Source organism: Oryzias melastigma, linkage group LG21 (assembly GCF_002922805.2).
Source record: "Oryzias melastigma strain HK-1 linkage group LG21, ASM292280v2, whole genome shotgun sequence".
Taxonomy (NCBI): domain Eukaryota; kingdom Metazoa; phylum Chordata; class Actinopteri; order Beloniformes; family Adrianichthyidae; genus Oryzias; species Oryzias melastigma.
In genome coordinates this window covers 24254974-24272564 of record NC_050532.1, presented here as the reverse complement: position 1 = coordinate 24272564, position 17591 = coordinate 24254974, and the positions used below count along the sequence as shown (strand labels likewise).

Below are 17591 nucleotides of genomic sequence, written 5' to 3'. Positions count from 1 at the left end.
AATGTAGGGGGAAAAAATCTTAAGGTCTAAATCACAATAATGACAAGTTAAAACTGTACCTGTAATCTTGGTTCCTTCCTTGGTTTCTGCTGGTACACCGACCCCAAACTCATTTTCTCCTGTCACTCTGAAATAGTAGACCTCTCCTTCTTTTAGATTGATCACCTTGTAAGTCAGTCTGTGACATGTGTCAGTCAACCTAGTCCAGCCTTTCCTGCTGGCCTCACGGAAATCAATGAGGTAATTTTTGACTGGTCCTCCACCCTCATTCTCAGGAGTGTCCCAGGTGACTGTGGCAGAGGTTTTTGTTACTTCCTTGACCTCCACATGTGCAGGAGGTCCAGGTGAGTCCAGCACTCTGACATTCAGTGTCAACGATGAAGTTCCAGCAACACTGGATAAGGTGACGGTATATTTTCCAGAATCATTGCGAGTTGCTTTTTCAAGGGTTATTGAAGTGAAAGTGTCAGTTGTGTCAATGACAGCCCGTACCCTAAGGTCAATGTCAGGTTTAGCCCAAGAAACATTTGGTATGGGTTTGCCTCTGAATGGCACTTTTAACGTAAATGAGCTTCCGTCTTTGACAATGAGTGTCTTTCTCATTTCATTGCTTATGTCAAACACAGGTTCCTCCTGTCTTTCTTTAGCAATTTGTTTGTCTGTCTCAGGGCTTGGCTCACTAACACCTATTTTATTAATGGACTTGACAACAAACACATATTCAATCCCAGGTGTCAATCGTACAACTGTAAATTCTGTAGCCTTGGTGTTCTGGACTGCAATAAACCACTCATCATCAGATGACTTTCTGTACTCTACTCTGTATCCAGTTACTGGTGCACCACCATCAAACAGTGGCTTGTTCCATGACAAGGTGACCGTGGTCTTTGTAGAGTCAATGATCTTAGGCTTAGCAGGAGGAGAGGGCAGAAACTGTGGATCTTCGGCCTTGGTTAGTGGACAGGGGGTACTTGGTTTACTTAGCCCTGCAGCATTCTCTGCAAACACTCTGTACTCATATTCACAGCCCTCACGAAGGTTTGAGGCCTTGACTCTTAGGTCATATACAGGCTTCTTGTTAACACGGCACCAACGAAGGCCTGTTTTCTCTCGCTTTTCAATTACATAGCCAGAAATACTGCTACCACCATCAGACACTGGTCTTTCCCAACAAATTGTCATTGCATCACTAGTAATTGCAGTGACTTGGACGCTTGTGGGAGCTGCAGGCACAGTAAATGGGTCCATGGCCTTTACTGGTTCACTTTCCAAAGGTTCACCATCTCCATTTTTGTTTACTCCCCTGACTCTAAATATATATTCATTTCCTTTAAGCAACTTGGTCACTTTGCAAGTAGTAGCCTTCATGTCACCATAGACCAGAGTCCAAGCTAGGCGACTTGTCTCACGTTTCTCCACAATATAGTGCATGATCTCAGCACCCCCATTCTCTTGAGGAGGTCCCCATGTTAGGGTACATTTCTCTGCTGTTATTCCAGACACTGACAAAGGTCCTGAGGCAGGACCAGGTCTGTCCAGAACTTTACAGTTAACAGCCATGGATCTAGTTCCTGCAACATTGTGCAGAGTAAGAACGTATTGACCAGAATCTTTCCTGATAGCATCTGTAACAGTGAGGGTTGATGTGAAATTAGTAGATGTGATTTCACACCTTGCCTTGGCCTCTATTTCTTTTCCATCCTTTGACCAGGAAATAACTGGGAGAGGACGCCCTGTAATCTCAGCATCAATTCTTATTGTCTCTCCAGCCTTGGTGACCAGTAGTTGTCTGAATTTGTCTTCCATTATAATAGCTGGAGGGTCCACATCATCCTTAACTGTGATGGGACCAGTGCTTTCTGATGGAACACTAAGCTGCTCGGCGGAATTCTTAGCAATAACGTGGAATTCATACTGGACATCTTCTACTAAGCCTGTAACATCAAAGTAAGTATCTTGCAAATTGGCAAAGTTGCACTTCAGCCAGCGGCCATTGGGTAGCTCTCTATTCTCTACAATATATCCAGTTATTTTTACTCCCCCATCATACTCTGGAGCATTCCAAAAGAGGGAAACTGAATTCCTGGTGATATTTGTAACTCTGAGGTTATGTGGAGGCTCACATGGATCTCTAGCTGCAACTGGATCACAGGGCTTAGTACACGGACCAATGCCAGCAATATTCTCAGCATATACTCTGAAGTGATACAGTAATCCCTCCTCAATGCCAGTCATTTTAAACTGGTTTTCAGTTAGCAGACCTCTGTTAACTTTAGTCCAAAGGATGCTACTTTGATCTTTGCATTCAATGTGATAACCAATAACTGGGCTTCCGCCGTCACTTGCTGGTTTGCCCCATGCCACCAGCATGCCAATCTTAGTTGCATGGACAACATGAAGTTTGGTTGGAGGACCTGGGGGCTCAAATGGATATTGAGCAACAACAGGAGCAGAATCAATTGCAGAACTCTTGCCATAACGATTTTCTGCTGCAATACGGAATTGGTACTCTGTTCCTTGATAAAGCCGAGTAACCTTAATAGATGTTCTTGCTACTGTGGCTGAGACAATTTGCCATGTTGTTGTGGTAGTATCTCTTTTCTCCACCACATAATTGTTAATCTGGCATCCACCATCATATATTGGAGGATCCCAGGATAGAGAGATAAAATCTGCGCTAACTTCATCAAACTTAATGTTGCTGGGTGGACCTGGTTTTTCCAGTACTACAACAGACACTTCAGCTGTTTTTGTGCCAATTGCATTTGTTACTGAAATCTCATATGTTCCAACATCTTCTTTGTTGGCATCTTTAATCATTACTTTGGAAGATGTCTTTGAAGTGACCACATTCACCCTGGTTGTCTGTTTAAGAGCATGGCCATCTTTTTTCCAGGAAACTTCAGGTTGGGGTCTGGCCTTAAATGGAACATCAATCTTCAAGTCATCTCCAGCTTTGACGCTGTATGTGCTGAATAGCAGATTTATGTTGGGCTCCATTGTAATGTCCTTTACTACCACAGGAGCAGCCAAAGCCTTAGCATCACTCTTACCCTTATCATTTACTGCAGTGACTCTAAATGAGTATTCCTCTCCTGTTGTGAGTCCAACAATAGTGGCTTCTAGTGCTTTAGCTTGACTACACAAAGTCCATTTGTCTTCTCCTTTTGGCTGCATCTCTACAATGTAGCTTGTTATTTTGCTACCTCCGTCATGATCAGGTTTCTCCCAAGAAAGAGTGACACTGTGACGAGTTATATCTTCAACAACAATTTTACCGGGAGGCAATGGGGCCTCAGATACCTTGACTAGGTCTGTAAAAGCAGGCAGACCCACTCCCAGCTCATTTACAGCCAACACGCGGAAATAATATCGTCCTCCCTCTTGTAGGTCAGACACAATGTAAGAGTTTCTTACACAGTGGGTGCAAACACTGGTGAAAGCCATTCTCTTCTGCTCTCTCTTCTCAACAATATAGTGTGATATCTTAGCCCCGCCATCAATAAGAGGAGGCTCCCAAGAAAGTGAAACAGAATTTCTCTTTACATCTTTGACCTCCAAGTTTGTTGGTGCACTTGGAGAGTCCAAAACTCTCACATTAATAAATGCTGATTTAGAGCCACTTAGATTCTCAAGGGTCACTACGTATTTGCCAGTGTCAAATCTATCAACATTCTCAATCACCAGCATTGTATAAGAGCTTGTGACATCAATTTGTGCACGTTCATTTAGAGTGTCATCAGCCTTAGACCATTTCACCTCAGGTTCAGGTTTTCCTTTAATTGTCACAAACAGACGCAGTGTTGCAGTGGCACGTACATTAACCATCTTCCTTAGGTCAGCATCTAGTTCAATCTCAGGAGCCTCGACCTTCTCTGCAGCAATCACAGACCCAGGTAGATCCACAGGCTCCCCTACTCCTTCACAGTTAGCAGCACATATGCGGAAGTTGTACTCAGCATTTTCCTTCAGTTTCTTTACGGTATAGTTAGTGCTTTGAACACCGGTGGGAGGACTGCAGACAATCCATTCATCATCTCCTGCCTCTTTCATTTCAACAACATACCCTGTAACAGGAGCGCCACCATCATAGATAGGCCTTGACCAGGTCAAGGAAACAGTACCGCTTGAATGATTGGTGACTTTAGGGTTACTTGGAGGTCCTGGTGGATATGTGGCATCACATGCCTTAATGTACTCGGTCGGTGAACTTGGCTTTCCAATGCCAGCAGCATTTTCAGCCGAGACTCTAAATTCATAGTAGTGACCTTCTGTGAGACCAGTGCATCTGAATCTTAGGTCATTCAGTCTCTTTTTGTTGCACTTGGTCCACCTGATACCATCCTTGTCCCGTTTTTCAAGAATGTAGCCTTCAATCTCAGCCCCTCCATTTTCTTCAGGCCTTTCCCAGGTAAGGACTATGGAGTCTCTGGTGACAGCGCTGACCTCTGGGGTTGAGGGTGCACTGGGAACAGTGAATGGGTTACGAGCAATAACAGGCTCTGATTCCAGAGGTTCACCGACTCCATATTTATTTACAGCAGTAACTCTAAAAATGTATTCATTACCAGGAAGCAGTTTGGTAACTTTGTAGCTAATTGCCTGGATCTTGGGCTCAACCATAGTCCATGACAAACGACTGGTCTCTCTCTTTTCAATGATATAGTGAGAGATACTTGCTCCACCATCATGTGAAGGATGGTTCCAATGCAGATAACATTTCTCAGCCCTAACCCCTTTAACTTCTAATGGCCCATCTGGAGGACCAGGTCTGTCAAGAACTTTAACATTAACTGGGATCATCTTGACACCACCAACATTGACAAGCTTGAGAACAAAGTGGCCACCATCCACTCTAATGCAATCCTTGACTGTTAAGATTGTACGTGTAAGTGTAGTTTTGATCTCCATTCTTGGTGTGGTTTTGTCAATTTCTTTGCCGTCCTTTAACCATATGACTTCAGGGAGAGGCTTGCCAGTGTAGTCAGCATCAATCTCAAATGAGTCACCAGCACTAACAACAGTGAGATCTTTAAATTTTGAATCCATAAAAGCATCTGGTGCTTCAATTTCATCTTTAGCTGTAATTTGTCCCGTACTCTCAGATGGATGACTCAAAGTTCCTGCAGCATTCCTGGCAATGACTCTGAACTCATAAACACAGTCCTCAGTAAGTCCAGTAAGCGTAAACTGGGTATCAATAATGTTGGTGAAGCTGGCTTTCATCCAGCGGGTATCTGGGTATTTCTTTCTCTCTATCAAATAGCCAGTGATTATGCTACCACCATCATACTGGGGTTTGGTCCACTGGAGTGTTACATGGTTTCTGGTGATTTCGATAGCCTCAGGAGTGCCTGGAGGATCACATGGGTCTCTGGCTACTGTACCATCTGAGACTTTACTGGCTGGACTGACACCTGCAATGTTCTCTGCATAAACTCTGAACTCATATTCAATGCCTTCTTCAAGGTCTGTGGTCTTGAAGCGTGCCTCTGGAATTAAAAGCTTGTTCAGTTTACTCCACAAAAGACTATTTTTTTCCTTTCTCTCCAGATGATAACCAATGATGGGACTGCCGCCATTGTCACTTGGAGGTTTCCATTCAACAACCATGTTATCCTTAGTTGCAGCTGTAGTGATTGGTGTTCCAGGGGCTGCAGGCACACTAAATGGATACTGAGCAATAACAGCCGAAGAGACAATGGGAGAACTTTTTCCATATCTATTTTCAGAACAGACTCTAAACTGATATTCAACACCAGTTTTGAGCTTGGTGACTTTAATGGTTGTCCTTGCAATCGTAGCAGATACAATCTGCCAATTTGTGGTGGTTGTGTCCCTCTTTTCAACAATGTAGTTGTTAATTTGACATCCCCCAGTATACTCTGGTGGCTCCCAGGAGAGCACCACATAATTGCAGCTTACCTCTTCAATTTTAACAGGCCCAGTGGGTGGCCCAGGTTTATCAAGTATGATAACAATAATCTCCTCTGTAACTGTTCCAATGCTACTTGTGGCTGTGACACTGTATTTTCCAGAGTCTTCCTTATTTGCATCTTTGATGACCAGTTTAGTAGATGATGATGTGCTCAAGACATTCAATCTTGTTGTTTCTTTAATTGCTTGTCCTTCTTTTTTCCATTCCACTTTTGGTACGGGGCGGCCAAGTACTGGAATCTCAATCTTTAGATCCTCACCTTGCTGTAAACTGTAAGTGTTGAATCTTAATTTGAAACTTGGCTCAATAGAAATATCTTTAGCAGTCACTGGTGCAGCCAAAGCTCTAGGGTCACTTTTGCCCTTTTCATTAAAAGCTAACACTCTAAATAAGTATTCATGTCCTGCACGTAGGCCAGCAACAGTGCCATCACACGTTTTGGTTGTGGCAGCTAACACCCATTCCTCTGAGCCTACAGGTTGCATTTCAATATAGTAGCCAATGATTCTGCTTCCTCCATCATGATCTGGTTTCTCCCAAGATAGTGAAGCGGTTGTTTTTGTTACTTCAGTCAATGTGATTTTACCAACAGGCAGGGGTGGCTCAGAGGCTTTAACTGGTTGTTCTGTCACAATTGGCTGACCAATACCAAACTCGTTCTCTGCCAATACTCTGAAATAGTATATAGTTCCCTCAGTTAGACCAGTGACACGATAACTTGTTTTTGTGCATTTGTTGTCCACATTAGAAAACACTTTCCTTGTGGATTCACGTTTTTCAACCAGGTAGTTCTTTATTCTTGAACCACCATCAATAATTGGTGGCTCCCAGGTCAGGGTAACACTTTCTCTCTTTATGTCTTTAACTACTAGCTGTAAGGGAGGCCCTGGGGTGTCCAGAACTTTAACCGAGACAAAAGCAGATTTGGTGCCAGCGCTATTCTCTAAATTAATTATGTATTTTCCAGCATCAAATTTGTCACATATTTCAATGGAAAGCTGTGAGTAGTTCTCACCAGTTTCAATCAGAACTTTACTGGGGAGCTCACCATCTTCCTTAGCCCAACTTATTTGAGGGGTGGGACGACCTTTAAAAGGAATATAGATTCTCATAGATCCTCCTGCTCTCACCACAATTCCTTTCCTAAGCTCTGAATCCAGCATCACCTCTGGGGGCTCAATCTTATCCATAGGTTTAACAACTCCTTGAAGTTCTGTGGGCTCTCCAATACCAAGCTTGTTAATGGCACAAACACGAATTTTGTATTCTTGGTGTTCTATTAGCTTTTTGATAGTAAACTTTGTACTATTTATACCAGTGGATGGTGTGCATATTATCCATTCCTCTTCATCAGCCTTGGTAATTTCAACAGCATATCCTTGAATCTCACAACCACCATCATAGATAGGCCTTTGCCAAGCCACACAGATTGAGTCTTTTGTGGTGTCAACCAAATGGACATTAGTTGGACTACCTGGTTCAAATGTTGGGTCACAGGCTTTGAGGTAGGGTGTGACTGGGCTTGGTAGGCCCACTCCAGCTGTATTCTCAGCTGACACTCTAAATTCATAGTCATGGTCTTCAGTTAACCCTGTTACTCTGAAACGCAAGTCTGTGACTCTGCGTTTGTTGCACTTGGTCCACCTCACTCCAGCTCTATCCCTTTTCTCAACAATGTAGCCAACAATATCACTGCCACCTGTGGTGTCAGGACGGTTCCAACAAACCGTCATGGAGTCTCTTGTAATGTTAGTGATTTCAAGTTCATTAGGTGGGCCTGGAGGAACAAATGGATTTTTCATCACAACAGGTGCCGATTCAAGAGGCTCGCCCACTCCATATTTGTTGACACCCATTATTCTGAAGATGTATTCATTTCCTTTTAATAATTTGGTAACCTTGAACATGGTAGCTTTACACTCGCTGGAGACTACTGTCCAAGCCAAACGACTGGTTTCTCTCTTTTGAATAACGTAGTGAGAAATACTTGCACCTCCATCATGTCTGGGTGGAAGCCATGACAATGAGCACTTCTCCTCAGTCACATTGCTGATTGTTAGGGGTCCTTCTGAAGGGCCTGGTCTATCCAGAACCTTAACACTAAATGGAACAGTTTTTGTTCCAGCCACATTGGTCAGAACCAATGTGTACTGCCCACCATCCACTCTGATAGCATCTTTGACAACAAGAATAGCCTTAAAATCTGTGTTTTTGATCTCGGCTCTTGCAGAGTTTTCAACTTCGAAATTTCCCTTGAACCACTGAGCTGTTGGGAAAGGCTTTCCTTCCACACTGGCTTCAAAAGTGAATGTCTCTCCTGCATTTATGATAATGGTTTGGTTGTAAATTGGATCTGTTTCACATTTTGGCGGTTCAACTTCATCCTTGGCTGTTATAGATCCTGTGGTCTCAGAAGGCTTACTCACAGCACCAGCTGCATTCTTTGCAATCACCCTAAAATCATATTTATTGTCCTCTTGAAGGCCAGTAACTGTGAATTCATGCTCAATGATGTTTGCAAAGCTAGCTTTCATCCATTTACCTTCTGGAAGGTCACGTTTCTCTACTATATAGCCAGTAACAAGGCTTCCACCATCATACATTGGAGGGGTCCATCTTAGTTTTACTGAATGCCTTGTCACAATCACAGTCACAGGTTGACCTGGAGGATCACAAGGGTCTCTTGCAACATATCCTTCTGATGTTTTACTGCATTTTCCTATACCAACAATATTCTCAGCATACACTCTATACTCATACTCAATGCCCTCCTCAAGAGGGGTTGACTTGAATTTGCAGTCTTGGATCAGCATTTTGTTAATCTTGGTCCAAAGAATACTGTTTTTCTCTTTCCTCTCCAAATGGTAACCCAAAATGGCACTTCCTCCATCAGATGGTGGTTTATGCCACTCAACTACCATATAATCTTTAGTGTATGAGGACACAAATGGTGTCCCTGGAGGGCCTGGCTCTTGGAATGGATACTGTGCCACAACAGGCTCTGAATCAATTCCGTAACTCTTTCCATATCTGTTCTCTGCAAAAACTCTGAACTGGTATTCCGCACCAGTCTTCAGGTTAGCCACTTTTAATGTGGTTCTTGCAATTGTGGCTGATACAACTACCCAATTAGTTGTAGTTGTGTCTCTTTTTTCCACCACATAATTGGAAATTGGACATCCACCTGTGTATGTGGGAGGTTCCCAAATCAGGGTAACACTCTCAGCACTAATATCCTCCATTTTAACAGGGCCTGTTGGTGGGCCTGGTTTATCCAGGGTGATCACCTCCACAGTTGCATCTTTGGAACCAAGAGAATTAGCAACGTTGATAGAGTACATGCCTCCATCTTCTCTGGTGGCATCCTTAATGGTGAGAGTTGTGTGATGTGCTGAGTCAGTGACATTTACTCTGGTCGTCTGCTTAAGGGCTGTGCCATCCTTTGTCCAGGTGATAGTTGGTTTTGGATGACCAGCAATTGGAACTTCTATTTTAAGATCATACCCTACCTGAACACTGTAGGTACTTGCTTTGGGTCGAACAGAAGGCTCAATTGTAAGATCCTTTGCCACAACTGAATGGGCTAGTTGTCTTGGATCACTTTTGCCTTTGTCATTTACAGCAACAACTCTGAACTGGTATTCCTCTCCTTGGAGAAGACTGGCCACTGTGGTCTCTAAGCTCTTTACACTGGCACACAAAGACCATGTGTCACTGTCCTTTGGAGCCATTTCCACTTCATAGTAACTGACTCTACTACCACCATCATGTATAGGTTTCTCCCATTTTAGAGACACACTACTACGACTAACATCAACTAGACTTACTTTTCCAGGTGGTTGAGGTTTTTCAGATATTTTGATTGGCTCAATTGTTTTAGCTTGAAGCCCCACACCATACTCATTTTCAGCTAATACTCTGAAGAAAAATATTCCACCCTCTGGTAAGGAGTCAACTCTCAACGACATCTTGTTGCAGGTAGTGATAGGAGAATAAACTTTTCTAGTGCTCTCTCGTTTCTCCACAATATAATGCTTAATCTTTGAGCCACCATCAAGGAGAGGAGGTTCCCATGTGAGAGTGACAGAGTTCTTAGTAATCTCTTTTACCATGAAATTAGTGGGTGGACTGGGGGAGTCCAAGACTCTTACACTAATGAAGACAGACTTTACTCCACTTGCATTTTCAGCCGTCAAAGTGTACTTTCCACTGTCAAAGCGGTCAACATTCTCTATTACAAGAGAAGCATAGTTGCCTGTATTGTCTATTTGGGCTGTTTCCTTAATTTCCCCTTCAGCTTTTCCCCACTTTATTTCAGGTGCTGGCCGACCTCTCACAGGCACAAAAAGTCTGAGAGTGCATGCTGCTCTGATATTGATCATTTTTCTCATATCAGCATCCAATTCAAGATCAGGAGGCTCAAGTTTCTCCTCAAGAAGAATTTTTCCAGGCACATCAGCATGCTCACCAACTCCAACTTTGTTTATTGCACACACTCTAAACTGGTACTCATGCTTCTCAAGAAGCTTTTTTGCTGTAAATGTAGTTTCAGTGATTCCAGTGGGAGGTGTGCACATAAACCATTCATCAGATGCTCCATTACAAGCTTCAACGATATAGGCCTGAATCTCACAGCCACCGTCATAGATAGGTTTTCCCCATGTTAGAGTAACTGTGGACCTAGAGGTGTCCAATACCTTGGGATTATTTGGCGGACCTGGTTTGAAGATTGGATCTAGAGCCTTGTAGTATATTGTGGCCTTGCTTGGTGTACCAACTCCTGCAGCATTTTCAGCAGAAACCCTAAATTCATAACTATGGTTCTCAAGGAGTCCTGTTACTCTAAAGCGGAGCTCACTCACATTGCGCTTATTGCACCTGGTCCATCTCACACCGTCCTTATCCCGTTTTTCAACAACATATCCTTGGATGGGATTACCTCCATCATTAGAGGGACGTTCCCATGTCACAACCATGGAGTCCTTGGTGATTGTTGAAACCTCCACTTCAGTCGGTGGACTTGGAGCAACAAATGGATTTCTAGCAATCATTGGATCAGATTCAAGAGGCTCACCGACTCCATATTTATTGACTGGGATTACTCTGAAGATGTACTCATTTCCTGGAAGAAGTTTAGTAATCTTCAGGTTTAGTGTCTGCACTTTTGATTCAACTACAGTCCAAACAAGTCTGCTGGTTTCCCTTCTCTCCACAATGTAATGAGACACATCACTTCCACCGTCTTGCAAGGGGGGTTTCCAAGAAATTGAACACTTCTCATTGGTGACTCCATAAATAGAGATTGGACCCTCTGGTGGACCTGGTCTGTCCAGGACCTTGACATTTATGTTAACAGACTTTTCTCCACCAACATTTTTTACTAGTATAGTGTACTGGCCTCCATCAACACGGATAGCTTCTTTGCAAATCAGGCAAGCAGTAAAATTTGTGTTATGAATTTCTATTCGAGCTGCTTCAGTGATCTCGTGACCATCTTTCAACCAGTGAATGGTGGGAACAGGCTTGCCATAAATAGATGCTTCAAGTCTGAATGTCTCACCAGCATTTAGTACCACAGCCTGGGAGTATTTAGCCTCCAAGTCAATTTTGGGTGGATCCACCTCATCTTTAGCAGTGATAGGTCCAGTGGAGTCAGAGGCCTGGCTCAAAACTCCAGCAGCATTTCTAGCAATAACACGAAACTCATAAATCTGATCTTCAGTAAGTTCCGTGACAACAAATTCAGTCTCAATAATGTTTGTGAAACTGGCCTTCATCCAGCGACCACTGGCCTCCTTCTTCTCCACCACATAACCAGTGATCTTGATTCCACCATCATACTCAGGTTTGGTCCATCTGAGTGTGACTTGATTTCTTGTCACAATAACAGCTTCAGGTTTTCCTGGCCTTTCACAAGGATCTCTGGCTACTTGTATTTCACTTACTTTGCTGGCTTTGCTGAGGCCTACTATGTTCTCAGCATAAACTCTGAACTCATATTCAATTCCTTCCTCTAGGCCAACTGCTTTGAATCTGGTATCAGGGATGACTTGTTTGTTTTGCTTCACCCACAGTATACTGTTCTTCTCTTTGAGTTCTAAATGATATCCTAGAATTTTACTTCCGCCATCATTGCTGGGTTTCTCCCACACAACTACCATGCTCTCTTTGGTGGCTGACTGAACCACAACAGAGCGTGGTGAACTTGGCACCTCAAATGGAAACTGAGCTACAATAGTCTCAGATAACAGGAATGATGACTTGCCATATCGATTTTCTGCTGCAATCCTAAACTGGTATTGAGATCCAGTTTTTAGACGGGCAGCCTTGATCGTGGTTCTGGCAACAGTCGCTGAAACAATCTGCCAGTTGGTGGTGGATGTATCTCTCTTCTCAACGATATAGTTGTTGATGGCACAACCACCGTCATATTGGGGTGCATTCCATGACAAAACTACACTATCAGCAGTGACCTCCTCCATTTTGATTGGGCCAGTTGGTGATCCAGGCTTATCTAATACAACAACGCTGATATCTGTTGTTGCCTCTCCAGCATTGTTAGTTAATTTAATGGTGTATGTGCCAACATCTTCTCTGCAAGCTTCCTTGATAACCAGGAAAATGTTTCGATCTGTAGCTTGAGCATTAACTCTTGTTGTTTCCTTTAGACTAACACCACCTTTTAGCCAAGTTACAGTAGCTTTAGGATGGGCAGCATATGGAATATCTATCTTAAGGTCATCTCCTGCTAAGACACTGAATGTGCTAAAAAGCAATTTGAATGTTGGAGAAATTGTCAGATCTTTAGCCACAACGGGAACGCTGAGAGGACGTGGGTCACTAACACCTTTTTCATTAGTGGCTGAAATGCGAAAGTTATACTCTTCTCCCTGCGTGAGCCCTGTTACATGAGCCTCATTGCTCTTAACTACCATGACTTGGGTCCACTTGTCACTTCCTTTACCCTGCATCTCAACAATATACCCTGTTATTCTACTTCCACCATCGTGGTCTGGCTTTTCCCATGTCAGTGTTACAGTGGTGCTGGTGATTTCAAGGAGGGACACTTTTCCTGGTGGTAGAGGTTTTTCTGACACCTTAATTGGTTCAAGAGTCTCAACTGGTAGGCCAATACCAAATTCGTTTTCAGCCAGAATTCTGAAAGAGTACAGTTTTCCTTCCTCCAATTCTCCAATTTTCCAACTTGACTTATGGCAGCTAGCACAAACTGTTGAGTAAGCTTTCCTGGTTGACTCTCGTTTTTCCACAATGTAGTTGCGCACTCTCGAACCCCCATCAATAAGAGGTGCATCCCAAACCAGAGAAACTGAGTCTTTGGTGACCTCCTTAATAATAAGATTCTGAGGTGCTCCAGGAGTATCTAGCACCCTTACATTAACAAAGGCTGTCTTACTTCCTGATGGGTTCTCTATAGTCAGCATGTATTTACCACCATCAAACCTGTCAACATTGTCTATCTGGAGAGTGGTAAATGATGGTGTAATTTCAATGTTGGCTCTATCAAGGGATCCCCCATGCTCTCTTGACCATTTCACTTCAGGTGCTGGTCTGCCCTTGATTGGAACAAATAGTCTGAGTGTACTACAGGCTCTGATGCACACCACCTTTCGCAGCTCAGCTCCAAGTTCAATTTCTGGAGGAAGTAATCTGTCCTCAGCCTTTGGTGTTCCAGGAACAGCTGCAGGCTCTCCCACTCCTTCACAATTTGTTGCACAAATGTTGATTTTATAGTCTTGGTTTTCCTTCAGGTTAGTGATGGTAAAGGAAGTGGCTGTCCATCCCTTCCTTGGAGTCTGAATTGTCCACTCATCCTCCTCAGGTAGGCAAGTCTCCACAATGTATCCAGTGATTTCAGAACCACCATCATAGACGGGCTTATTCCAGGCAAGAGTAATGGAAGACTTGGTTGAGTCCAGCACTCTAGGATTACCTGGGGGTCCAGGCTGGAAGATTGTATCTACTGCCTTGTAGAAAGGACTGGAAGGACTGGGCTGGCTTAAACCAGCGTTATTCTCAGCAAAAATTCTAAATTCATATTCATGCCCCAGTGTGAGCCCAGAAACCTTGTAACGCAAGTCTGTTACAGTCCTTTTATTACACTTTACCCAGCGCAGGCCAGTCTTATCTCTTCTTTCAATTATGTATGTATTAATTCTACTTCCTCCATCATGTTCAGGGCGCTCCCAGCACACAACCATTGAGTCTTTGGTGATTGTAGTAACCTCCGGCTGTGATGGTGGGTCACTGGGAACATAGGGATTTGTGCATATGACAGGAACAGACTCTACAGGTTCACCTACACCATACTTGTTAACAGCCATGACCCTAAAAATGTACTCATTACCCTTAAGAAGCTTGGTGACCTTAAACCTGTTAGCTTGAAGGTCTGTTGCCACATTTGTCCATGCCAACCTACTGGTTTCACGCCTCTGAATGATAAAATACTCAATTTTGGCTCCACCATCATGTGCAGGATGAAGCCAGTTAAGCACACATTTTTCTGCAGTGATATCTGTAACAGTGAGGGAGTCTGGTGGTCCTGGTCTGTCAAGCACCTTGACATTAAAGGTAAACTTGGCAAAGCCACCAGGATTGCTAGCAGTTAGAGTGAAAGCACCACCATCTCTCCTCAGTGAATCTTTGTTTATAAGAGTTGTGTGAAAGTCTGATGTTTTTATTTCCAGCTTGCCCGTGTCTTCAAGCTCTTTCCCTTCTTTAGTCCATACCAGTGATGGGATGGGCCTACCAGTTACACTGGCTTCCAACTTGAAAATCTCTCCAGCCATTACCACAACATTGCTGCTATAGGATGCATCAATATCAAGTCTTGGCTCATCAATGTCATCTCTGCATGTGATTGGCTCTGACTGCTGAGATGGAGCACTAACAGCACCAGCAGAGTTTCTCGCAAAGACACGGAACTCATATATTGCATCTTCAGTGAGACCACTAACTGTGTATGTAGTTTCCAGAATGTTATTGAAATTTGCTTTGAGCCAACGTCCATTGGGCATTTCTCTCCTCTCTACCTGGTATCCTGTAATAGAAAATCCACCATCCCCTTCTGGTTTTGTCCAGGATAGTGTCACCTCATGTCTGGTAATGTTCAGAGCTACTGGTCTGCCTGGTGGTTCAACTGGGTCCAAAGCATACATAGGCTCAGATGGTTTGCTAGGTTTGCTTAGACCAGCCATATTTTCAGCAATGACACGATGTTCATATGCAATACCATCAACAAGGCCAACAGATTTGAAGATATTCCCAACAACGAGAGCTTTGCTGACCCGTTGCCACAGAATGCTATTTTTCTCTTTCCTATCCACATGATATCCCAGAATGGGACTGCCTCCATCAGATGAAGGCTCATTCCAACTTAGAATCATAGAGTCCTTGTTAAAAGATGTGACCACTGGAATACCAGGCTGGCCAGGCACATCAAATGGATATGCAGCAAATACAGGTTCTGAGGTGATACATGGTCCAATACCATATCTGTTTTGAGCTTTGACACGGAACTGATATTGGGTTCCAGTTGTGAGTCGGACTGCCTTGAAAGTGGTGCGGATTACAGTTGCTGCCAGCTCCACCCATGAAGTACCAGTTGTTTCCCGCATCTCAACAATATAATTGTTGATGGGAACACCTCCATCATTCTCTGGTGGGTCCCAAGACATTAGAACATAATCACATGAGACTTCATCCAGCTTTATAGGACCAACTGGAGGACCTGGAATGTCATGGACCAGAACTGTGATTGTTTCTGTTAGTGTACCTAGCAAATTCTTTCCAGTGACAGAATACTCTCCTTCGTCAGTTCTTTTGATTTCACTGATGTTGAGAATAGTTGATGTTGGTGTGGTTTCTGTATTGATTCTTTGGGTCTCCTTGAGAACCATATCACCTTTCTTCCAGGAAACAACAGGCCTTGGTTTACCCAGCACTGGAATCTCCACTTTCACGCGATCCCCTGCTTTGACGATGACGGTCTTCTGGTACACACCCCGAAGATCAAATGAAGGTGAGGATGTTTGTTCCCTGATAACAGCGGGCCTGCTTTCACGAGGATCACTCCTACCTGATGCATTGACAGCAATTATACGGAAGGTATACTCAGCACCCTCAGTCAGATCTGTTACTGTGAAATCCAAAGCCTTGATGGTGCCCACATGGACCCACTGTTCAGAGTCTTTCTTTTGAGCTTCAATGACATATCCGGTAATCAAGCTTCCACCATCATGGAGGGGTTTGGTCCATGTCAGGTTTGCACTGTCTGCAGTTACATCTGTAACATACAAGTTTTCTGGTGCAGAAGGAGCTTGGGACACCCTGATAGGCTCTGGGGTTTCTGCAGGCTCTCCAACTCCGAGGTCATTTTCAGCAGAAATACGGAAGTAATAGTAAGCCCCCTCCTCAAGATCTGGGATTTTGAAAGAGCACTTTTGCCATGTGGTGCTGAGCACTGTGTATGCTTTTTTGGTGGCTTCTCTCTTTTCGACAATGTAGTTATGGATCTTAGAACCACCATCTATTATTGGGATTTCCCACTGAAGAGTGATACTGTTCTTTGTCACTTCTCTTGGTTTGAGGTTGACTGGTGGACCTGGTGTGTCCAGAACCCTTACATTGACAAAACCAGTTTTCTTACCAGCAACATTTTCCAAACAAAGGTTATACTTTCCAGCATCGTATCTGTTGCATTCAGGGATAACAAGTAGACTGTAAGATTCTGTGTTGTCAATATGAGCACGGACTTTCAGGTTTGTATCATCTTTGCTCCAAGTTACTTCTGGAACAGGACGGCCTTTGATTGGGACAAACATACGAATTGAAGAACGGCTTCTCACCACCAAAGTTCTTCTGAGCTCAGCATCAAGTTCAAAGTCTGGCAGTGTTTCTTGATCCACTAATTCAGTTACCTTTTCAACCTCTGCAGGCTCACCCACTCCCTCAGAGTTTATGGCACAGACTCTAAAGTGGTATTTGCCTCCTTTTTGAAGTTTACCTATTACATATTCTGTAATTTTCACTGGGTACTGTGTTTCTGTTTCCCAGTCATCATGACCATCTTTCTTGTATTCAACAATATATCCTTCCACTTCAAGACCTCCATCATAGTGGGGCCGGCCCCAGGCAAAAGTAGCTGTGGTTTTTGTGGTGTCTGTAATTCTTGGATTGGATGGAGGACCAGGGGGATCTAATAAAATGTAAAAACAAGCAATTGCATAGGTCAGTTGGAGTTATCTACTTCAAGAAAAATTGAGTGTATTTTTATTGGTATTAACTGATCATTTATAACAGGGGTCTCAAACTCGCGGCCCGCGGGCCATCTGCGGCCCCCGGGATGATGATTTGCGGCCCATCTCAATATGAAAGATTACTGTTAGTGCGGCCCGCAAGGCTGATATGAATGACAGTTGTTGTGTGCAGTGCTGAACGAACCAACCACTGAGAGGCTCTGGAGGCGGGACATCGGCGGGCTGTCCAATTCATTCCTGGAGTCAGCTGGGTGGAGGAGGAGCCATGAAGCACCGAACGCGATTCGCGTGATAAATTCACGTGCCCGCGCGGGGAATTTTCTGCTCGCGACTTGTCAAAAAATTTGTTTCTGTCGCCGCGCCACGTGTAGGAGGAG

General features: G+C 43.7%; 1 protein-coding gene across 1 annotated transcript in view; it reads right to left on the bottom strand.

The window, feature by feature from the left end:
• ttn.2 (titin, tandem duplicate 2) overlaps positions 1 to 17591 on the bottom strand; it is a 211120-nt gene that overhangs the window by 31149 nt on the left and 162380 nt on the right. The window contains exon 213 of the mRNA XM_036209774.1: positions 60 to 17153. Coding sequence (XP_036065667.1) covers positions 60 to 17153 — 17094 coding nt within the window. The remainder of the gene's footprint in view (positions 1 to 59; positions 17154 to 17591) is intronic.